Source organism: Triturus cristatus, chromosome 9 (genome assembly GCF_964204655.1).
Source record: "Triturus cristatus chromosome 9, aTriCri1.1, whole genome shotgun sequence".
Lineage (NCBI taxonomy): Eukaryota > Metazoa > Chordata > Amphibia > Caudata > Salamandridae > Triturus > Triturus cristatus.
Window position 1 is genome coordinate 168,357,991 of NC_140592.1, and position 25,552 is coordinate 168,383,542.

The 25,552-nt window shown below is 43.2% G+C and overlaps 1 protein-coding gene across 1 annotated transcript in view; it reads right to left on the reverse strand.

The window, feature by feature from the left end:
• DNAH12 (dynein axonemal heavy chain 12) overlaps positions 1-25,552 on the reverse strand; it is a 1,449,067-nt gene that overhangs the window by 601,819 nt on the left and 821,696 nt on the right. The window contains exon 48 of the mRNA XM_085624669.1: positions 19,349-19,429. Coding sequence (XP_085480795.1) covers positions 19,349-19,429 — 81 coding nt within the window. The remainder of the gene's footprint in view (positions 1-19,348; positions 19,430-25,552) is intronic.

A 25,552-nucleotide genomic window follows, 5' to 3' on the forward strand; every position in this document is an offset into this window, starting at 1 on the left:
CATCTCATCGGTTTCCCAGATCGGGCCCCAAACCCGAAGACCTCTTCTTTTGGCCCTTTTCCCTTTACATTTATAAAGTGCCTTCTCTAAATTGAAAACATGATGAAGTCTTGCGTACCATTCATGAAATGTGGGTGATTCGGCATCCTTCCAATGAGTTGCAATAATTAAACGAAAGATGGCAGAAACCATAAAGCAAAAATAGGCTTGGGAAGAATCCAAACATAGGCTACCATCAATCCCTGTCAGAATCAGAGTGGGAGTTAATCGTACTAAGCCCCCAATGATTTGATTGAGAAATTCCTCTATCTTTGATTTCAGATTATCCAGTTGATTACACCCACTGAACATATGGATCATGTCGGCCGGACCTTCCTTACATCTGGGGCACCAGTCAGTTTCCCTTTTCCCCCAACTAAAAAGTTTAGCGGGGGTATAATAGAGCCTAAACAAAGTTTTAAAGTGTTGAGCTTTAAGATTAGCTGCGAGAAATATTTTCTTTGATAAATACAGTGACCGACAAATGTCGACATCAGGGTCCCCAAGCAACCCTGCCCAAACGGATTCAGAGCTGGCAATATCATCCTTGTTGGCATTCAGCAAAATTAGGTATAAGTCTTTTACCCGTGGCTGCCTATGTCCAAGCCAGTCAAGTATCTGAATATTATCAGATCCAGTTATTTGACCCATTGCAGCTTTGATAATCTCCCTGAATTGTAAATATTTAAAGAATGTCTTGGTATCCAACCCGAATTGAATTTGAAGCTCTTCAAAAGATTTTAGTTCAGCCTGCCCAAATAGATCTCCAATTACGTTAATGCCAGCCTGTTCCCAAGTTTTCCCAAGATTATCATAAAATAAAGATGGGAACTGTGACGATCCCCAGATAGCATGGTATCTATGCAGCTTAGGAATCCTCAGCAGTTTGCTAATTTTATACCAGACATTCCAAGCGGTTCTAACAATTTTAAATCGTGTTCTTTTATAATAGCAGCCATCCAATTGCCTTAATAAAACACCCGGTGCATAATCCCCTAAAGCCAACTCATAAATAGAAGGAGGAAAATCACTGCAATCATTCGTCAATGTAGTTCCTACAAGATATTTTGGGCGGAACAGGATAATCATTTGCTGCAGCGTCACAGCCCAAAAATAATATAACATATGTGGGATAGCAAGCCCGCCACGATTTTGGGGGAAGAGTCATAAATTTTATTGATCTCCTGATCTTTTTATATCCCCATATAAACTGAGAAAATATCCCTTCAATTTTTGTAAAAAACTTTTTAGGGGGTTCAATTGGAATGCATCTAAAAAGATAATAAATTTTAGGAAACATCGTCATTTTAATAGTGTTAGCCCGTCCAATGATAGAGATGTGTAATTTGTCTAAGCGCTTTAATTCTATGCTGATCTTAGTTAATAGCTGTGTCAGATTAATATCCCAAATATTTGCAACCTCTGTGCTTATATTTATCCCTAGATAAGTTGTCTCCAGAGACCTCCGAGCATCCTTAAACAAAATATTGCTAGAGCAGACAATCTTTGTTTTAGCTGTATTCAGCCGGTAACCAGACTGCCGACCAAATTCTAATGCCTGAGCCTCAATGCGGACCAAAGCAGCCTGAGGGTCAGAAGTAACTATGGCGATGTCATCCGCATATGCTAAAACTTTAGTGCTAAATCCCCTAACCACTATAGGTTGAATAGCCTGATCATTAAGCAAAGCTCTAATCAGCGGATCAATATATAGAGCAAACAGAATCGGGGAACATGGGCAGCCCTGTCTAGTGCCCCGTGAGATCTTAATCCTCCCAGATTCCATCCCCATCATTTGTATTTTGGCATATGGTTGCATATACATGGCCTTTATAGCCGTCAGGATAGAGGGGCCAAATCCATTGCTAGTTAAGGTCTGCCATAAAAAGGCCCACTCCACCTGATCAAAGGCTTTCTGAGCATCTAACAAAATCAAAGCCATTTGACCCCCGATCTGTTCAGTAATATCAAATAAAGAGATCACCGACGTACATGATCAGTTGTTCCTCGAGCAGGAATAAATCCATGCTGCCATGGGCTAACCAGGGAAGCTATTATTTTTGACATTCTATTGGCTATAATTTTGGAATATATTTTCTCGTCGGTATTTATCAATGAGATTGGTCTGTACGAGGCCGGATCCAAAGGTGGTTTCCCTTTTTTCAGAAAGACAATTAAATTAGTATCCTTCCAAGACTGAGGTGTGGTACCATGATATTGTACTGCTAAAAACAAATCTAGTAACATATGTGCTAGTTCCGACTGTAAAGCTTTATAAATTTCTACCGGAATTGCATCTGGACCTGCAGCCTTGCCCGATGCCATAGACTGTAATGCCTCATTAACTTCAGCCTGAGTGAATTCTTTTTCTAATTCCTGTATAATTATAGGGGGGGGGGTAATTAAGCGCTGCCCTGCTACCATTGATGGATCAGTCTGAGATTTATAGACCTCCCCATAGAATTCAGCAAAAACCTGAAGAATATCCTGAGGGTCCGTTGCCATATTCCCATTCCGCCGTTTAATCTCCAGGATATTATTAGCAGACGACCTCTGTTTCAATTTTAATGCTAGATGTCTTCCAGTCTTTTCCCCATATTCATAATTATCCCTGACACGAGCTTGATATATTTTAGCATTCCTACTGTTATATATTCCATTCAGTTTGGCTTTGACCCTTATAACTTCTAATTCCATTAGCTTCGCTGCATCCTTCTGTTTACTTTCAATAGTTTGGAGATGAGCTACCTCATTCATTGAGAGTTCAATCATGAGTTTTTGCACAGTCCTCCTATGCTCTGCCGTAAGATGTCCAGCAAAGCTAATAATTTCCCCCCTTAGACAAGCTTTAAAAGTATCCCAAACGACTTCCCTCGATGCACTATACCTATTAGCTTCAAAGAATTGCGTGGTCCATCCCTTAAGATGATCAAGAAAGCCTTCTGTTATCAAAAGTTTCCTATCAAAGGACCATTTACTAGGGCGATTCAAGTGTTCCGGAAGGTCGAGCTCAAGTATCAAGGGGTTATGATCTGATAGGATCTTTGGAAGCTTACGTATATTAGCACGATCTATTAGGGAGGTAGATATAAAAAAATAGTCAAGCCTAACGTATTTCTGATGGGGACAGGAAAAGTAGGTATAGCCAGCATCACCTACTCCTTTACGAGTCCACACATCAGCTAATCCATGACTCGCTGCTAAGGCTTTAAGAGCCTTAAATACCCGTGGTTTCCTGCCGTCATAGCTTACCGAAAAAACATCTGATAAGCCTAGATGAATGTTAAAATCCCCACAGATTATAAGTGGAGAGGGCCAGGCTGTTAGCTCAAGCTCCAGCTTGACCCATAGGTCAGAATCATCAAAATTGGAGCCATAGATAGTACATATGGTGACTCTACAAGGTAAATAGGCTATAGCCCATCGCCCCCACTTATCTGCTAGGGTTCTCTCCACTTCAGGCATCCGAGTGGAGGTATGAATAGCCACACCTCTTGTTGTAGAAGTCTGTGAGGAACAGATCGTCTGCTTATATCCGGGAATGTTATTTAGGCTTTTCTTCTGAAAAGGAATATGGGTTTCCTGTTGACAAATAACGTCGACCCCCCATGAGCGAATAACATCTGCGGATCTATGCCGCTTGCCAGCATCGTTAAGCCCCCCTATGTTCAAAGAGCAGATTCTCAGCTTACCCATCATAGTAAATTTTATTACAATGCAGTGATATTAAACAATTTAATAGCTCAATTACAATCAACCTGTACCTTTTGCCTGATTTCCCTGATTTCCCTGTCTTATTTTCTTCAGCCCCATCCCTTCCCACCCCATTCCCTAACCCACAGCACCCCACCCACCCCACCCATCCCACCCACCCTGTAAATGAAGGCAACAGACCAACCAGGTCTGTAGTGGATGAATATTGTGCTCTCCCGAAAACGAGACAAACCTAACATAGTAATACCCCTAGTGCGCCAAAGAAACCTCCCATATCGGGCAACCACATAATCCTATATATCTATATCCCGCCCGTCCAGCTGAAAAAGGGGAACGGCAAAGGAGGGAAAGAAAAAGCAAATATACGCTATTAGGTTAATTATCCCTTAGATGCAGCCTTACCACCAGAATCCAAAAACTCCTTAGCCTTAATCTCAGACGTAAAAAAGCTTGTGGTATCCCTCCAGATTATTTTTAGGCGAGCAGGGTTTAAGAGAAAGGCCTGAGCTCCCTTCTCTTGGAAAGGCTTAATCATCTGGCGTAAGCGCCACTGGCGCTCCACGGTAACATGGCAGAAATCGGGTCTAACGAAGAAAGAGAACCCCTCAGCTTTTAATTGGGCTTCTGGCCTGGCTCTTTCAAAAACACTCTGCCTTAATAAAAAATTCCCAAAGTAAACCAGTAGCGCCCTGGGTTTAGCATTAGGTGGTACCGGTTGCCGAATAGAGAAAGGAACCCGATGTGCCCTTTGCACCTCCCTGTGCCAATCCCAACCAACCAAATCTGGCAGAGAGGTCTGCATTAATTGAACAATGTACGTGCGGGGGTCCGACCCTTCCTTGCCCTCCGGAATTCCCAAAAATCTCAAGTTGTTCCTACGCTGGTAATTTTCCCCCTCCTCCAGCTTCCACTGTATATCCATGAGTCGGGCCTCATGAGCATCTACTTGACCCTTAGAGCCGGCCGCTTCTAATTCCAGGGCTTCTGTCCGAGACTCAATATCAGTCATGCGATCGCTTATGTCTTTGCAAGTTTTTGCGACTTTCCGGATTGCCCCTTGAAGTTTGCGATACGCGTTCTGCGACCTCTTGCTTTCCATCCGGGATTCCTCTCGATGTGCGACTACGCACTGCATAATAGACTCTAATGTTGGAGGAGCCGGCCCAAGCCCTGTTTCCGACCCAGTATTTGCCTTAGGTTTAATAGTACCCATCAATTGATCCCCTAGTGCATAATCCCAGTTCAGGGTTGCCTGGCTTTGGTCTTCGCAGCTCTTAGGGCATAGACTCATGGATCGTACCGTCGCTCCAGATCCCGAGGGTACCTTAGCCTTACATTGAAATTGCGGCTCGTCGCTGGACAAGGTTTCCCCACCTGAATCAGAGGCAGCATCAGACCAAGTTACATCAGACAAGGAGAAGAAATCATTTGCCTCTGAATCTTGATCTTTATCCCACTCCCGCCGTGGGGTCCGGTGGCCCTTAAAACTCCTTTTAAGTTTTGAGCCATGATCTACCATCTGCGGAGGGGTGCCATTTAAATTCATACACGTCACTCTGTCAACAACATAGACAACGGGAAATATAACAAATTAATACATTTCCCTTGGCGGCCAGATTAGAACAGTCTTTGCATTTCATCATCTACCGTGCCAAAATTGTAATTCATATGCGAACCAACTCATGACTAATATATTATAAATAAAGCCATAGAGCACATTAAAATCCTGCCGTGAATCGACGAATTCCATCTAGTGTCATATGAAAATCAACGCATGACAAGTATATTACAGATTAATGTCATTGAACACATTAAAATCTTGCTGTGAATAGGCGAATTCCATCTAGTGTCCATACTGCGTATCATGGTTCTAAGATACTTCCTACACTTGTAACGTGCTTGGGTACATAGTATTAACTCATTAAGCCATATATCTGCCGTCACCATAATATTTACAATATTTACAATTCTTGTTCATAGTATGGAAACATAACCTTACTGCATATAATTACGCATATATATATTTGACGACATCTTAATAACATAGAAAAACACAGTACTTATTGTGTGGTCCATGTCCGTGTGTGGTGGAGGAGGAGAATCCTCATGCGATTTATATATATATATATATATATATATATATATATATATATATATATTATCTACTGGCGGTCGCCAGTAGATAGTTATAGTTAGGACCCTGTTTCCATAGGAAATCCGCAACATTCTATTTGGAATAACTTTGGCGCCGGTCGACGAATCCTCGCGAAATTTTCAAAATAGGTGGGGCGCTACGCTCCGCTCCTACCCTGAAAGTCTCAGGGGGATTCGTCAAGCCGGGGCTGAGAAAAAAGGGGGGGTCCCAAAACGCGTTTTTCCCATGCATTTTTCCATAGGACCTTTAGACACAGCTACAGCCCGAACGGTTGAACAGAGTTACATGAAATTTGGCAGAGAGGTATTCCTCAGGTCAAGGAAGTGCCTTTTGTAGGTTTGGTGTAAATCTGTTCAGTAGATCCTGAGAAAATAGCATTTAAATCAATATATATATCTGTGGCAGCTTACTGTGTGCTTACGGTAAGCTTACCGTACGCGTACGTTGCCGTGCGCGAGCGCGATTCTGATTGGCTGTTAGATCTAAGTAAACATTCGAATTGGTCGAAACCAGGAAGCGGCGGACGCCATTTTCTCTCTCGCACTCTGAGTGAGGCAGCAAAAACAAAGGCAAAAAACATCTAAAGGGGCAATGTATATAGTTCCTAACCACCTAGCATTGATGATGGTGTCCCCAAAGAACCCCCAAGGCCAAAATTTCAATTTTATTTTTTTTCGAAAAATCGCCGATTACGCTTACCGTACGCGTACGGTAAAAATTAATAAAAAAAAAAACTATCCACACTATTCCCTACCCCGTGCGCAAAAGGTGCCCTAAGGGCACCTTTTGTGCATGGCATATGTCCCACAAATGAAAATATAAATGATTACCTTTCACAACGAAGCGCATAATATGTCCTCCATGTGCGCACGGTGCGCAAAGCGCATCGTGCGTACATGGCCCATCCCGCCTGACCACCGTGCGTGCACGGCACTAACTGCGTAAAGTGGGCGCGCGGTGCGCGAAGCGCACCGCGTGCTCACTGTGCGCGCACGGTGCGCGAAGCTCACCGTGCGCGCACGGAACGAACTGCGTTAACTGGGCGCGCACGCCACGAATGGCGTAAAGTAACTTAGCATTTAAAAAACCGTACAAATTCACTGAAAAAACCATAGGTTTCACACACGTTATAGTTAGGAATTAGCATTTAAAAAACCTTGCAAATTCACTGAAAAAACCATAGGTTTCACACATGTTATAGTTAGCGGAAATTTTAATCATAAAAAACCATTGAAATTCCCCCGTTATAGTTAGTGCAGGCAACTATAACTCACGCGACCGCAATCCTCTGCTGATGCTAATACTGTATTTAGACAATTATTTGCCCATGTCTTCTTCCATTAAATTTTAGCTATACATATATTACAAATATTTTTTTTTCATAAAGACACATATGTCATCAGCAGAGGATTGCGGTCGCGTGAGTTATAGTTGCCTGCACTAACTATAACGGGGGAATTTCAATGGTTTTTTAGGATTAAAATTTCCGCTAACTATAACATGTGTGAAACCTATGGTTTTTTCAGTGAATATATATATATATATATATATATTCAACAAAGTCAATTACGTGTGCTCTCGGTGCCAAAGATTCCAACAGATCAGATGATGTAGCAAAGGGTGTTTATTCACACTCAGAAGATATAAATATTGTTATACGCCCCGCAGACAAAGGAGGCAACGTGGTTATATTAAACAGAGGCAAATACATAGCCGAGGCTTTGAAACAACTGGATGATCCCAAAAGTTACATTCCCGTTGCCACAGAAGTGTACAACAATAGTGTCATTGACCTCTGGGACAAGCTCGTTACATGGAAAGATAAAGGCATTTTAGAATTAGAAGAGTATAGCTATCTTAAGAATGACCATCCCATACTTCTTGTACTCTACCTTTTGCCCAAATTACATAAAAATCCCATTGATCCACCAGGACGCCCCATAGTGTCATCCAGAGGGAGTGTGTCAGAGCATGTATCAAAATATGTGGACCACTTCCTCAGGGACTATGTCATGAGCCTACCGAGCTACGTCAAGGACATGAAGGATTTTCTCAAAAAGATCCAAGAGATCAAGTGGAGTGAGGACTCTTTCCTCATCACACTTGATGTACAATCGTTGTACACCATTATCGATCACAAACAAGGGTTGGAAGCGTGTGGTCATTTTCTCAATAACAGACCCCTCAGGCTCAGAGAGCACAGCAAGATGATATTGGAGATGATTGATTACTGCCTCTCTAATAACATTTTTCTGTTCAATGGTGTTCTCTACAGACAAATAACCGGTACTTTGATGGGTTCATGCTTCGCCCCAAGTTTTGCTAATCTCTTCATGGGATGTTGGGAGGAGGAGGTATTTGCGAACCTTGAGTATGTGCGCCACCTAGAACATGTAACCACGTGGATGCGTTACATTGATGATCTGTTTATCATCTGGAGAAGCAGTGAATGAGAAGCATATAAATTCATTGAAGATCTCAACACCAACAACAGTAACATTGTTCTCACAGGCCACGTCAGCAGAGAACAAGCAGATTATTTAGATGTCAGGATTGACATCATAAATAACAAAATGCGGACCACTCTTTTTAGAAAGACCACGGCAGGTAACAGTATCCTCCATGCCCTCAGCAGCCATCCAGAGACTCTGAAGTGGAGCATTCCATTTGGAGAGCTGCTGAGGGCTAAGAGGAACTGTAATACTGACGATGCCTATCAACAAGTCAGTAAGGAGATGTTGGACCGTTTCAGGATCAGAGGTTACCCTAACTGGGTGTTACTCAGAGCTAAAGACAGAACTAATGGGATATCCAGATCCCTTACTTTAATGGACAAACCTGTACAGTCCACGACAGAGGATGATAACAACACTCGCATCATCATGACATACAATGCTGATAATATCAAGAAAATCTTGGTCAAGAACTGGGATATTCTCAAGAGTGATAATACCATCGGTACTAGCATTTCCAATCGACCGAGTATTACGTACAGAAAAGGGAGAAACATCAGAGACACGGTGGTACACAGTGATGTGACCACATATCCCATGAGATATGAACATGGCCTTAAGGGATTTTTCCCCTGCGGCCATTGTAAAGCGTGCAGGAACAGTACTTTTTTCAACATGACCACCTATAACGGGGTAGATAAGACAATCAATTAATTCCTCACATGCAGCACCATGTTTGTAATTTATGTAATTGAATGCCCATGCAAACTCTGGTACATAGGCAGCACCACTCTTCAGGCAAAACAATGGGCACTAGAACACATCAGGGTCATTACGCATGTAGATGAGAAGTACCCAGTTGCACGCCACTTCAGAGAGCAACACTTTTCCGACCCCACATTGCTCAGATTTTTCATTCTAGAACAAATCATGAACAACCCCAGGGGAGGGAATAGGGTGTTGAGATTGAGGCAAAGGGAATCCAAATATATTGTGGATTTCCAGACCAAGGATCTGGGGGGCCACAGTCAAGATGAAGAGTTGGCTATACATCTAAGAGAATAATGTGTCTATATTATTCTATTTATGTTTACTTGATGCTCTTGTTTTAAGCTCTTTTTATGCTGTTTTTCTTCTCTTTTCCTTTTCTCCTCTCCGTCCATTTCCAGCAATATGCACTAGAATAAGCAGTTATAACAATATTTGTTTGAAATGAATGTGTGAATCGTTTCTTATAATGGTTTTTGATTTATGTTACAGGAGGAAAGGAAGGGGCCCGGACACCAGCACTCACTCTTCACGGGCAACCTACCCTTTTCCCCTTATTATCACTCCTATCACTGCTAGTCGGGTACTGTGAGACGTGGTGTATAAGAGTATTGGACTACAGTTTCTAATTGAATACAGTCAGTTATTGTATATTACATTTCCTTACAGCATTTGGTATATGCAGACTTTTGGACTCTTTGGAAGGCATGACAAGACATGTATGAATCACAGGGACACCCATTTCTCTCAGTGTAGAAGGATGTGGTCATGTCACCTAAGGGCACTTGCCCAGTTATTGTGTGATCCAACGTGCAACACGATCCTACTAAGCATTTGTGGACTTAAACTAATCTTTGGACTGTGTTGTACATGTTGCCGTATTTACAAGATAACATACTGTCATTTTGTCTTTGCAAAAATATGCATTGGTTGTGACAAAACGCAAGAGACACAAAAACATCGGAATATATATATATATTTGATTCATCAGATTTTTTGTTGAAGATGTCTGTTATTGGATTAGGAATGCATATGCAGCCTTTATATATATTAATTTAATTGCATTTAGCAACATTACTGGTGCAGACCGTTCAAAGATGTCTGCCATGTTTGTACCGTGCACATTGATGTTGTCCTTCCTCTATATCCACAGTCAAACACTTTATTTAGACACCAGTTTAAGCACAATTATTCACGTGATCAAGACTCTTGTAGTTGAAACGCGTAAAGAGTGAATAAACACCCTTTGCTACATCATCTGATCTGTTGGAATCTTTGGCATTGAGAGCACACGTAATTGACTTTGTTGAATAGAGGACTACTTTCCAGCGTGCTCCGCCGGCGTGTGCGACACCTCCCGCGGGTCCCAAAGCAGTCGGAAGGAGCGTTTCTGAAAATTTATATATATATATATATATATATATATATATATATATATATATATATATATATATTACCTACTGGCGGTCGCCAGTAGGTAGTTATAGTTAGGACCCAGTTTCCATAGGAAATCCGCAACATTCTATTTGGAATAACTTTTGCGCCGGTTGACGAATCCTCGCGAAATTTTCAAAACTAATGGGGCGCTATGCTCCGCTCCTACCCTGAAAGTCTCGGGGGGATTCGTCAAGCGGGGGCTGAGATAAAAGGGGGGTCCCAAAACGCGTTTTTCCCATGCATTTTTCCATAGGACCTTTAGACACAGCTACAGCCCGAACGGCTGAACAGAGTAACATGAAATTTGGCAGAGAGGTAGTCCTCAGGTCAAGGAAGTGCCTTTTGTAGGTCTGGTGTAAATCTGTTCAGTAGTTCCTGAGAAAATAGCATTTAAATCAATATATATATCTGAGCCAGCTTACGGTGCGCTTACGGTAAGCATACCGTACGCGTACGGTGCCGTGCGCGAGCGCGATTCTGATTGGCTGTTAGATCTTAGTAAACATTCGAATCGTTCGAAACCAGGAAGCGGCGTCCGCCATTTTCTCTCTCTTGCACTCTGACGGGGAGAGGATAAACAAAGGCCAAAAACATATAAACGGACTGGTTAGACAGCTTCTAACCACCTAGCTTTGATGTATGTGTCCCCAAAGTAACCCCAAGGCAAAAAAATTGTAATTTTTTTTTTGCGAAAAATCGCCGATTACGCTTACCGTACGCGTACGGTAAAAAAAAAAAAAAAAAAAAAAATTATCCACATTCTCCCCACTCCGTGTGCAAATGGTGCCCGCAGGGCATCATTTGTGCATGGATTATAACATATTCGAAATCGAAACGATTAACTTTCCCAACAAAGCGTTGAATATGTCCTCCATGTGCGCACGGTGCGCGAAGCGCATCGTGCGTACATGGCCCATCCACGGCACTAACTGTGTAAAGTGGGCGCGCGGTGCGCGAAGCGCACCGCGTGCTCACTTTGCGCGCACGGTGCGCGAAGCGCACCGTGTGCGCACGGAACGAACTGCGTTAAGTGGGCGCGCACGCCACGAATGGCGTAAAGTAACTTAGCATTTAAAAAACCGTACAAATTCACTGAAAAAAACCATAGGTTTCACACACGTTATAGTTAGGAATTAGCATTTAAAAAACCTTGCAAATTCAGTGAAAAAACCATAGGTTTCACACATGTTATAGTTAGCTGGACATTTTACTGATAAAAAACCAATGAAATTGCCCCATTATAGTTAGTGCAGGCAACTATAACTCACGCGACCGCAATCCTCTGCTGTTGACATATGTGTCTTTATGAAAAAAAAATATTTGTAATATATGTATAGCTAAAATTTAATGGAAGAAGACATGGGCAAATAATTGTCTAAATACAGTATTAGCATCAGCAGAGGATTGCGGTCGCGTGAGTTATAGTTGCCTGCACTAACTATAATGGGGCAATTTCATTGGTTTATCAGTAAAATGTCCAGCTAACTATAACATGTGTGAAACCTATGGTTTTTTCACTGACTTTGCAAGGTTTTTTAAATGCTAATTCCTAACTATAACGTGTGTGAAACCTATGGTTTTTTTCAGTGAATATATATATATATATACACATATATATATATATATATAGTTTCCAAAGTTCCCACAGATTTGAAGATGCACACCACAGCAAAACAGGTAACAACCTTTTATTATTCCGGTGAGGGCAGCGTTTCTCTCTGAACAATGTTGTCCCTTTTGCCGACGTGTTTCGAAGTCTCTTACTTCTTTTTCTCAGGCGGCGTGAGGTTGCAATTGTAAGCATCAGTCCACTGTCTCCATTTTAACTGATGCATTTATAGGCCTCCGGTGTGCCAGCTGAAAGTCAGTCAATTAAGATGCATCTTGGGGGCAGTGGTTCTTTATTTGCATGATTTCTACCTTCCAGTAGGTGTAGCAGCATCACGATGATTTTGGGACTTCCACTTTAAAACAGACCTCCAGTGGGCCCAGATCGATCTCCCCCCTCATTAAAATAGTTTTTGCTGTGCCAATCGGGAAATACTTATCTTCCGAGGTCTCTCATTCAGTTCGGAGAGGTGCAGTCTTCCACGGCCAGCGGGCGCCTCGATTAAATTGTTTTCAAAGTTCCCACAGATTTGAAGACGCACACCACAGCAAAACAGGTAACAACCTTTTATTATTCCAGGGGGGGGCAGCGTTTCTCTCTGAACAATGTTGTCCCTTTTGCCGACGTGTTTCGAAGTCTCTTACTTCTTCTTCTCAGGCTGCGTGAGGTTGCAATTGTAAGCATCAGTCCACTGCCTCCATTTTAACTGATGCATTTATAGGCCTCCGGTGTGCCAGCTGAAAGTCAGTCAATTAAGATGCATCTTGGGGGCAGTGGTTCTTTATTTGCATAATTTCTACCTTTCAGTAGGTTTAGCAGCATCACGATGATTTTGGGATTTTCACATTAAAATGATGCTTACAATTGCAACTTCAGGCGTGGAGACCTCGGAGACTCATCCCTCGAAGACCGGCATTGGGAACTATGACACTACTTCTTATGTTTCCTCTTCAGTGACTTCAAGTAAAGGGGAGACAGAGACCGAAGAGGAATATGGCGCCTGGGGAGAATTAAAAAGTTAAGGATTCTGCAGCAACATGTCTTTATCAGATGCTGTGGTCCAGACTAAGACACAAAAGACAATCATCATGAGGATCAGTGATTGACATTTGACCCTCACACTCCCTGCATGATTTGAACCCAGATTTGATGGGTAGAGACATTTTTCCTGCAACAACATTGCAATTTCAAGACAAATGTTGAAAGACTCCCAACTCTATGGAGACGCTATAAAAAAAACGTCATGCAACAAATGCGCGTGGTTTCTGCTGGCCTCTGCCTAAGAAAGGCACACCTTGTTGTTGCTGATTATTTCCACGACGGTTAGTATTAAATCGTCCATCGCTGTTATCTGTTTCACCACCTGAGGACGAGGAAGTATCTAAAAACTAAAAGAATTTGTTTCATGACCTTCCTTGATAGTCTGGTAGGAATCTCCGCGATTCTAGACGTGAATAAAAGTCAATTTGTAAGTATGGATATGTTGTTGCTAAAGAGAAATTTAATTTGTCTTTTTCAAATTTTGTCTCTTTTTGATTGATGGTGTAATCCTTAAATTCAGATATTTCTTTTTCGACCTTAGCTAGTACATTTTTGGAATCCATCAATGTATGGTGGTCTTTTATTTCTTATTCTAATACAGTGATCTCTAAGAGTTGTTGATCTGATATCCGTTTAGCAGTCTCCACCGTTAAAACCATCAAATCAAATGATCTTTCCTTTGAAAATGAGCTAATTTATTGAAGAAAATCCCTCGGTTTAAAAAAAAAAATCCAGTCCAGGTGTTGAAACCACCAATTGCCTCAAACCTCAAAAATAATTTGTGACCGTGGTACAAAAAAGCGAGCTGATTCTACATTAATAAAAATCTCCCTTGTTTATATTCATATACTTGAGCCATTACATCTCTTTTTACATTCATAACTTGAATCATTACATTTACGCCCGATATGAAACTACATATCCCATGACACCTTGAGTGACGCTACTATGCGTGGTGGTCACATGATCGGATCAGGATAATAGACGGGATTGGCTCAGACGAAAAACAAGCAAAGACCGATGAAGATGGAAGTGACGCCGCCATAACAAACAAGCATTTACAATGCAATGGTCTCGGCATTGGTAAAGTTAGAGCTATTGGCATTGCTCATGACATTATTTTAGTTTATGTTTTTGTTTTTAACACATTTAAAGAAACGGCATTGTTATTTACAATGTCAATAGCTTAATCTGTGTGTGGGTGCAAATGCAATAGGTCTCGCATTTGAGAGTGATTAAGCTATTGACATTGTAAATAACAATGCCGTTTCTTTAAATGTTTTAAAAACAAAAACATTAAAAAAAATAATGTCATGAGGAATGCCAATAGCTCAAACTTTACCAATGCTGAGACCATTGCATTGTAAATGCTTGTTAAGGAGAGCCGTGGTGATTTGTTTGGGTGGTGGGCCAGGGAGAGCTAGAAAAAAATCACCACTAGAGGCTGGGAAGCTGGGGACAGAAAACAATGTAGGGCTCGTAGTTCAAGTGTGACGGGCACGTGGGAGAAAAATAAAGTATGTCTGTAATGTGGAAGGCAGAAGTCCTGCTGATTGAAATCATTGTAGTCTACCAGAAAGCCCATGAGGCCTGCATGCTAGGCCTCGGTGTGAAATTCAGCTTAGCGCGTGGAGTGTTTCTTGCTCCGTGTAGAGCGCGGAGTTCTGAAAAACTCAGTGGAGGAGAGTCTTTTCCTCTCTCGCCAACGTTAAGTTGGCGAGCGAGAAAAATCTTACTCCAGACCACCCCACGGAGAGATTTCTCAACCTTGGCAGTCGCTGATGGTCACCACCGCTCACGCTGAGAAGCCTTCCGTTCGCGTTAAGGAAGCTGCCGCTCAAGTAGAAAATCTACTAGAGCAGCCGAAAGAAGTAGTGCCCTCTTGCGCTGTGTGTGGTGATGTCATCACGGTCCAAGAAACACTGCTGACCTCGCAATACAAGAGCATTACTTGCATCATCATTGCTGCCCTTGGGTTGTGTCACGTTACACTCTCAGTTCTCCAAGCCCCAGCATGGCTGCTTAGCCAGCATCACTTGGGTATTTAGGCTCAAATTGATAAGCCGGAAAGGGAAACTACAACTCCCAGAGTGATATGGGTTGTTGACTAAATGGCCAGAACTAGCTGATGGTGTCACACATAGGGCCACTTGGCTGTTAAAAGTGAATGGGGGAAAGGATTTCACATTACGTGACGTGGAAGTACCAAATATGGTTAGAATTCACCTGGAATAGAGATCGGACCACAGAGAAATTGGAAGGAAATTTGTGCAAGGGGGTGGAGATGTAGTAGGAAGGAAGGAATATACGAAACAGCTTAGGAAGGAGAAGAAAACTAGATAAAAACATTAAAGTGGGAGGAGGATAAAGAGAAAGCAGGTGGTGAAGTGGAAACGACGAGAGAGGGAGAAGATTTAGGCAAAAGGAAGTATCGTAGAGGAGAAAACTAGCGATTATGGCAGGCAGAGAGTGAGTAAATGAATGAATAGACGAGAAAGATGGTGCATCGAACCAGAAGAGGGTTTGAAGCGAAAATGGATTGGCGGGGACGGCAGAAGGGGAGGGGTAAGTGCATGTCACAGGTGTCGTCTCTGCTTATTCTCAGACTGTCGGCTGTGGCAGGAGGTGGGCAACTTACCTGCTCCGAGCTGCTCTTCTCGTGTGTCTGCTGCGCTCCAGGCTGACCTGCAGGGGGATAGAGCTCTGTGGCAGCTGCAGTACTGGTGACAGGCTCCCAGTTTCCACTTTACTGGGTCTGTGTCCAAGTTGTGCCTTCAAGCTCTGATAGGCCTGTGTTCTCGTCACCCATGTCTGACCGTCACACGTTGCTGCAGCCATTTTAAATCCCTTCTAGATAGAGCCTTACATTTCAGAAAAGGGAATCCTGGTTATAACTGCCTTGTCCCGCTCATCATAAAGTGTCACTTAGTGTCACACGTAAGGCATTGCAGTGTCACGCATAAGCACACTGCAAGTGCGGGCATGTTGCAAACTCAGGTTTGGCAAAGCCAATAGCTCTGGCTAACGTCTTATAAAGGGCCTAAGGACATCTCGAGATCTATTAGCTATGCCAATTCTTGTTTATTAATGCACTTCGACCACTGCTTGCGCCTCTAGTTATTCCTGCTCTTGAGACTTTCCCTTTCGGTGACCTTCTGTGCGTGCTCCCCGCCTCTCCCTTTTGCCGGCAGCACGCCCCCCTGCAACGAGGGAAAGCTGTGAAAAGCAGCTGGCTGTGAATCCGTTTCCGGAGCCGGCCCTTCAGCCGCAGAGCAGCGCGCAGACGGCAGATGGTGGGGACACGTTCGTGCCCCTTGTACTCAAGTGTGGGAACGCCACAGGGACGGAGCGCGAGGAGGGGACGGAGCGGAGGGGACGGGGCACGAGGAGGCGAGGGGCGCTTACACTAGGAATGAACGGGTTCAAGCCGCTGGGCTTCCCGGGGCAACATAACACCAATACACAGATATTGTACAGTAACAGTACAAATACTACACAGTCAAGATAAGGATATAGGCGGTGGTTATCATCTAAGAGAGTGTCTGCTGAGCAGTATCGAGTGACGTTAAAAGATGAATATGTTAGTTATTAGGTAATTTACTCATTTGTACCGAAGTCCTTACAGGCTTTCAAAATGTCTTATCAATGAGCGCTGCTGCGGCGACAAGAAGCGCACAACCTTCGAAACAACCATAGAAATGCACAATATGGGTGGACTGCCTTTAAGGACTTCCGGTTGCACTGCTGCAAGTAGCTTCAACGGGTCTCACAGGAATAATTTATTTTGTATTTGTTGGGAACAAATCCATAAATACAGAAACTGTGCACGCCATTGTGCAGAGGTGCAGGGACGCGGCGATGAAGAGACCGGTGCCGTGTAGATGTTCGTTGTCCAGTGGGTCAAATGAGGGGCCGAGCACACCTGGAAGGTTTGTTGCCAGAATATCGAGCTTCTCACATCGACATGCAAAAATATCGCGATCAGAATATCGACTGCCCGAAAATCAAGATGGTAAGTTTACTGGATATGGGTTTACATTACTTAACGTGGCATGTGTGTACCGTGTGTATTTTCAAAATACCTAGAAGTGGAGTTAAGAATATTCGCTGGAGAGAGTCGGTCTTTTTACGAACAAGGAGATCAGGTGAGGGAGCAACGCCGGGACTGAAGAACTGCCTCGGAGAAACGCAGCGTCCTTTTCGGATTCGGGGGCGTGTTTTGCTGTTGTCTCCTCCCTGAGACTTTTCACAAAAAACACGCCCCCCGATCCGAAAAGGACGGGGCATGATTGGAGTGACGGGACCTCTTCTCCAATGGCTGGCCAGCATTTACTAGGCCAGCCAATGGAGAACAGGGTAGAAGAGGGGCGGGTTCAAGCCCCTCTTCTCCCAAGTCATTATCTCTCGCGAGCGAGACTGCGCAAGCGCAGCCATCGCTAGCCGAGACCTAAAAACGTGCTCGTCCAGGTAGGAAACAAAAAGGCTTTTCCGGTCAAGCAAACGTTAGCGGCAGGAATTCCCCTTGAATGAGCTCTCCTATTGGGAATTAAACCACAACACTTTAGATCTTATGAGGTATTGGGAACAAAGCCACAATTGCTTTCAATCACCGCATCCACATTTTTTCTAACAAACATTCCGTGACGATGAAAACCTGGACCTTAATATCCGCAAAATAGCCCGGCCTAAAAAATAGGAACGTATCTTTGGAAATAAAACCGCATGGATGGTTTAGGCTGTGAGTGAAGGACTAAAACCCTTTTTGACTAATGCTCAGTTTTCTTCTCTAACTTCTTTTATGTAGAATTGTACGTGGCACTCATACAGCGGTGTCCTTCTGCTCAGTAGAAAAACAAACAGGTATGTGTCTTTCCACGTTTGCGTTTGACTGCTCAACACAGTAAGAGAGTTCCACCATTTAGTGGTCTCTCCCTTTGTATTGACTCTTTTTCAGCTCACAGATCCGAAGACAAAAAAGGTTCCAACAAGAATTAACAAGGAAATGGATACTTTTTAAGTAAGTCCGGTATCCAGAAATCCAGAACTGGTAAAGAACGAACGACTTCGTAAATATAGAGGACCGATTTGTTCCTCTTTTTCTTCTTTTCTTTATAATTTTTTGTAGATAGAAAGTCTCTGATTCGCTGGAGAACAGAAGAGATAGGCTGATCTCGAAATGAATGGTAATTATTACTGAAATGTTGTCATTGAAACAGGCATTTAGTTAGGGTTTGAGTGTAGATAATTTTGAAATGCAGAGAGAACAAGAGCTTAACTCTCCACTCCCTTTTTGGTTTTTCCCCCTTTTTTCACAGTTGTTTCGGTCCTGAGGAGAACCCCAAGATTAAAAGAGGGGTTTTGAAACGCGTCGACCGGTGTTTCTCTCAAACAGTGTTCAAAAAAATTATTATTGCCCTAACTGCTTCCAACAGTAACCTTATTGCTTGAAAATTGAATGTAACATGAAACAGTTAGAGGTTGTATTTCACATAGCACACTGTTTGTAACTTGCTCTAAACAGAAGGTTGAAAAGTTGTAAATAGAAATTAACCTGTCTGGGCTTGTTGTTTTTGTCAAGGTCTTAAATGTTTTGTATTTGTCTTTCGAAATATGCTGTATGTCATTCAGTGTTTCTAGTTTATTCAATCTTATATGTTTGAAAAGTGATGTAGTCATTTCTTCTTTTAGGCTGTGACATTTGTAATATTTGAAAAATTCATAAAATTATGATAAAAAAAAAGAAAAGACATTTTTCTATAAAAAAAATAAAGAATTAAGAAATAAGGATTTCGGGTTACACAGAATGGTTTTTTGTACCCTTTTGAAATAATACTGTGAATAGACATCAGTATTGGCAGATTTCATGTTGTTATCACCCATCCACAGCATAAAAAGTTGTAATGATGAGAAAATATCTCATTGGGGTACTACTTCAATGTGAATTATCCTGCAGTATCGGTAATATCGGGTATGGTATTTCCTCATCATCTTTCCAGCCAACTTATAATGAGGGCCAGGGGTTCAAGCTTAGACTTCTTTTTTCTTCTATCATATTAGCATTTATTTGTACCAGATAAAAATAGGGAAAAGGAAAGCAAAAGAAAAATCCTAACGGTCCTACTTTAGGTTTACCTTCATCATATTTGCATTTTCCACTTTGGCTTCCTTAAGTTTAGGCTGAAGATCAACTAGTTCTTTCTTCATCTCACCCACCTACAACAGTTAGTTGAACAGAATTATTGTTAATCGTTTTATACGTATGGAGATAAATTGTACATTTGACAGAAGGGAACATTACAAACTTCATTTACCAATTAATCAAAAAGTTCCTTACCTTCGGCAACTTTCTTGTTGATTGATGGCTCTTTCTGCAAATTCCTTACTTGAATCCTTCGCGAAAATTTTATGTCATAGCTGATACCCGACATCAGACGGTACTACCACGACATTGATAGATAGATGAGACCTTAAGCATGCCATATGGTGCTGGTGAAATCAACTGCATCCATTTATTCAATGCCCCATCAAGAATGAGAGCAGAGGACAAAGATACAGACAATGGCAACTAAACCCTTCATAAATGTAGTCCCAAGACAGAACCTGGAAGGTTACAAAGGAAAATTGTACTTATATTTCATGGCATCCGGCAGCAAGCACAGACCTTCTACGTGAAAAAACTATCCTCATGGAAAGACAACATGCAGCCAAAAGACTGTCCATTCCTTCCTTTGGAAGCTGACTGGGAGACAAAGCTACACTCTCCAAGCAAGCAACATCAGCATCTACAGATTGAGGTGCAGCAGCTTTTCCCTCTGTTGCCTTTGGTGATAAAGAGAAAAAGAAGGGGAGTCGAGCAGGTGAGGAGCAGCCGGTCTGGATACCACAGATGCCTTGCCGAATCGGGTGCAGTAAGAGTTACTTGAACGTTGTGTATTCAAATCTTCTGATTGACTTTGTAAATTATTGGAACAGGAGAAAAATACAGTGCAGTGGATAAGGTGGTGACAGTGGCAGAGTCTCCCCCTGATCCGCTAGATTCCAGCAAACACAGCAGGAAGTGTATTGGTCTTAGTGAAGGCTTAGCGCGGCACAAATGATATTTGAATGTGATTTTTAAAATTACGAACTTTGTTTTTAAAAACGCCACAGTTACCTGATTAATGCTTTATTAATCTCCCACTCACTTGTACAGATCTGGTAGGGAAGCCTGGGGTCAGTTGTCAGCTTGTACGCCTCGGTCCAACTCGGTGATAGCAGCCGTTGAGCGGCGGGCGTACAGGCAGACCCAGCTACTTCCGCTTTACGAGCGGTTAGCGCTCTAGCGTATTGAGCTGCGAAGACTACAAAGGCAGCGAGGAACGGCGGGCTCTGTGCGGTAAGGTGGTGACAGTGGCAGAGTCTCCCCCTGATCCGCTAGATTCCAGCAAACACAGCAGGAAGTGTATTGGTCTTAGTGAAGGCTTAGCGCGGCACAAATGATATTTGAATGTGATTTTTAAAATTACGAACTTTGTTTTTAAAAACGCCACAGTTACCGGATTAATGCTTTATTAATCTCCCACTCACTTGTACAGATCTGGTAGGGAAGCCTGGGGTCAGTTGTCAGCTTGTACGCCGCGGTCCGACTCGGTGATAGCAGCCGTTGAGCGGAGGGCGTACAGGCAGACCCAGCTACTTCCGCTTTACGAGCGGTTAGCGCTCTAGCGTATTGAGCTGCGAGGACTACAAAGGCAGCGAGGAACGGCGGGCTCTGTGCGGTAAGGTGGTGACAGTGGCAGAGTCTCCCCCTGATCCGCTAGATTCCAGCAAACACAGCAGGAAGTGTATTGGTCTTAGTGAAGACTTAGCGCTGCACAAATGATATTTGAATGTGATTTTTAAAATTACGAACTTTGTTTTTAAAAACGCCACAGTTACCTGATTAATGCTTTATTAATCTCCCACTCACTTGTACAGATCTGGTAGGGAAGCCTGGGGTCAGTTGTCAGCTTGTACGCCTCGGTCCGACTCGGTGATAGCAGCCGTTGAGCGGAGGGCGTACAGGCAGACCCAGCTACTTCCGCTTTACGAGCGTTTAGCGCTCTAGCGTATTGAGCTGCGAGGACTACAAAGGCAGCGAGGAACGGCGGGCTCTGTGCGGTAAGGTGGTGACAGTGGCAGAGTCTCCCCCTGATCCGCTAGATTCCAGCAAACACAGCAGGAAGTGTATTGGTCTTAGTGAAGGCTTAGCGCTGCACAAATGATATTTGAATGTGATTTTTAAAATTACGAACTTTGTTTTTAAAAACGCCACAGTTACCTGATTAATGCTTTATTAATCTCCCACTCACTTGTACAGATCTGGTAGGGAAGCCTGGGGTCAGTTGTCAGCTTGTACGCCTCGGTCCGACTCGGTGATAGCAGCCGTTGAGCGGAGGGCGTACAGGCAGACCCAGCTACTTCCGCTTTATGAGCGGTTAGCGCTCTAGCGTATTGAGCTTGCGAGGACTACAAAGGCTGCTCGTCTCTCTGAGCGCGCAGCGGTCGCGCGCAGGGGTGTGCCTAAGAACGCGCCTAAGACAAGCCAAAGAGAAGCCCGTCTGCGCCCGTCCGCGACTGGACGAGGCTAGGGGCTAGAGGATATGGCCCTCATAGCCACTCGCCCTGTGGACCATATGAAACCTCGGGTAATATACTCTTCATTAGATTTATTACGTATTTGGAAGCCACCATTTCAGGGTTGTACAGGAGGAGGGGGAGTTCCACCAGAGGGACCCTTTGCCTGTCGGAAATGTTTATATCAAACCCTTAATAATCACCCGTTATGCGTACCGTGTGAATCTACCACCATAACGGCAGTTCCTCAGGGCCTTTTTAAGAGCAGAAACCTTCTGTGCAACATCAGATCTCTGCCTAAAAACTACAGTGAAGTTTGGGACATGATTGCCTCGGTGAAACCGGAACTTTGTTACCTGACTGAAACATGGCTAAAACCTCATTCGGTCCCAGACATTACATTAGGAATCCCAGAAGGTTATAAAATAGCCAGGTTAGATCGTCCTGCTAAGACAGGGGGAGGTATTGCGATTGTATATAAAAATAACTTATCAATCACTATTTTAGAGGAAATGAGTACTCCAGACATAGAAATTCTGGTTTTTAAAATCTGCATTTCTAATAAAATTGGCCATAAAGGGGCACTAGTATATCGCCCTCCGGGCCCTTGTACCGGCTTTAACATCTTGCTGTTGGAGATATTAGCCAGACACATTGATGCGGAGAACGAATTCGTACTCCTAGGAGATTTCAATGTGCATAGCGATCTGAAGGATAATGTAGATGCACAGTCCTTACTAACTGACACTTCTTTGTTAGGTTTAACCCTAATGAACACTGGTCCCACGCACTTAGCAGGCCACACTCTGGATCTCATTTTCTCTAACAAACCTAACACCCTGGTATGCGCCCCCCCTATACAAGTTAATTGGACAGATCACTTTGTTCTGGAATTCCTTACCTCTCACTCAGGTAAAGTCCCTCCTCTGGTGCAAACCTTTCCTACTACACGTAGGCAATGGCATAAGATCACTCCGGAAATATTTCAGGAGCAATTTGTTGCACCTCTTATTTGCTCTGAGGAAAATGTCGACAAGGCTTTGGCCAATTATAATCAGGCTATTCTTAAGGTGGTTGATTGGATTGCCCCTATGAAAACTTTCAAACCACGCCTAGCTCGCAAACAGGAACCATGGTTTTCTGAGCATTTAAGATTACTTAAACAACGGGCGAGAAAACTAGAAAAGGTGTGGAGAACGACCCATGATGAAACAGATAAGGATCATTTCTGGGCAGCTCTTACTGAGTATCATAAAGAAATTCGAAGCGCCCGGAAAACCCACATAGAGTCTCTCCTCTCAGCCGCAGGTAATACTCCCAGGACTCTATATCAAACCTTACAGTCATTTGTGAAACCAGCTGCTTGTGAAACCTCTGAACTGGCGTCACAAGAACTATGCAACGAAGTGGCTCAGTTTTTCACAAATAAGATAAGTAAGATACATGATGACATTACTAGATCCAATCTATCCACTATTGGAGATACGTCCCTACCCTCGGAGAAAGGAAAAGAGTCAGGATCTACGACCTTGGAAACCTTTCCTCCTATCTCCCTAGTTGAGATTGAATGTTATCTAGGCCAGATTAAGAGTGGGAGCCCCTCAGACATTATCCCGGCCAGAATCATTCCGGTTGTAGGAAGGATTCTGAGCCCACAGATTCAATGTCTCATCAACCTCTCATTAACGGAGGGTCAAGTTCCTGGAGAATCGGAGAAAGCACTAGTAAGACCCATCAGGAAAAACCCTTCCATCCCCTGGACCGACATGTCCAACCTTAGGCCTATCTCTCTACTTCCTTTTTTGGGAAAGCTTATAGAGAAACATGTGAATAAAAAGGTTTCACACTACATTGAACAGGCCGGTAGGTTAGATAGCTCTCAGTTTGGTTTTAGACCAAAACACAGTACTGAATCTGCCCTGCTATCTGTGACTGATGACCTTCATATGTACCAGGACAGAGGGTATTCTGTGATCTTGGTATTGTTGGATCTATCGGCAGCGTTCGATACGATATCTCACAAAATCTTAATCGAACGTTTAACTACAATTGGCATCGAGAGCACAGCACTAGCCTGGCTAAAGAGTTTTATATCTAATCGTACCCAAGCCGTTAGCATGGGCTGATTTCAGTCGACTGAGACTTACATCACGAAGGGGGTGCCTCAGGGCTCTTGTTTGAGCCCCACTCTTTTTGACATCTATGTGGCACCCCTGGTCAGAATCTTGAGAGATTTTGGGTTCGTCCCCGTTTCCTACGCCGACGATACTCAGCTCCTCTTCCCTTTCAAACTCCTCACCGATGAAGTGAGGGTGGCCTTCTCCGAAGGCATGAAGGCTGTGGCAAAATGGATGACTTCGAACTACCTTCAATGCAATGTTAATAAGACCGAAGTCATGCTTTTTGGGGAGGTAAGAACTTTGTGGACACCGGATTGGTGGCCATGCGAGCTTGGCCAAGTACCAGAACCTAAACAGGTGGTAAAAACCTAGGGGTACGCCTCGATCAGGAGCTCACTTTCAAACAACAGGGCAACTGGGTGGTTGGCCAATGTTTTCATGTTATTGGACTTTTACGCAGTTTTTCCATTATTACCTGATTCCACCAGAAAAACTTTGGTACAGGCACTAGTATTGAGTCGCCTGGATTATTGCAACGGACTCCTGTTGTCAGCTAATGAGGGAGTCCTAGCAAGACTCCAGGTGATACAAAACACCGCAGCAAGACTTGTGCTGAATGCCCCACCTAGAACTCCTTCTAGACCCCTTCTTGACAAATTACATTGGCTCCCAATCAGTAAGAGGATTACTTTTAAGATTTACTGCCTGATTCACAAGACCATACATGGATGTGGACCTCCCTACTGGAAGAACAAATGTATTCCATATAATCCCCCACGGTCCCTTAGGTCGAGCAGTCAACTTCTACTCAGAGTACCTACCATAAAGAAGACCAGACAAGGTGGTAAAGCCTTATCGGTGGTTGGACCAACTATATGGAATCTTCCTCTCGAACTCAGACAATGCTCAGAGCATCTTAAATTTAGGAAAAAACTCAAAACTGTTCTATTTTAGGAATCTCTCATCCATTCATCGCATGTAACTTTAAGCGGAATTGAACTTTATGCTACCTGCTGCTGCTGGTCTCTTTTCATCTCCCTCTCTCTTTCTATTCTGTGCGCAGAGATACTCTATTAGAGTCGATTCTAGCGCGGTATAAACCATAAAATAAATAAATAAATATGACAATGGTGGATACAGAGCATCTGCTGGCAACCTTTTCTTGGGGAGCTCCGGAGTACAGAAAGGATCGCATTCCTGTTCTCACTAGTTGCAAACCGAAGACAACAACAAATGTTCGACATCTGTGTCCTCTTCAGCATCCTGTTGATAAGATACGAAAACTGAGAAGCAACAGACTCAGAGCCGAAGTGCTCATGAAACCTCAGGAATTTTTCTGGAGTTCAAGTAGGCATCTGAGGGTATTGCATTGCCTTCAAATAAGATATATATATTTGTTCCTAGATGTATGTACAACTCCTCTATCTTAGAAGGCACAGGGATCAGTGTCCTAAAGGCTGGAACTGGTAACAATAAAGATGCAAATTGTGGTGCTGACATGGGCTGTGGCACGTGCTTTACAGCATAAACTGTCTACTTCTGAAGCCACTTTGTGGCCAGCATCAAAGGAATAAATATTACTACTGAAGTGGAGCCAAACGTTGCTGATGTCATTTTGACA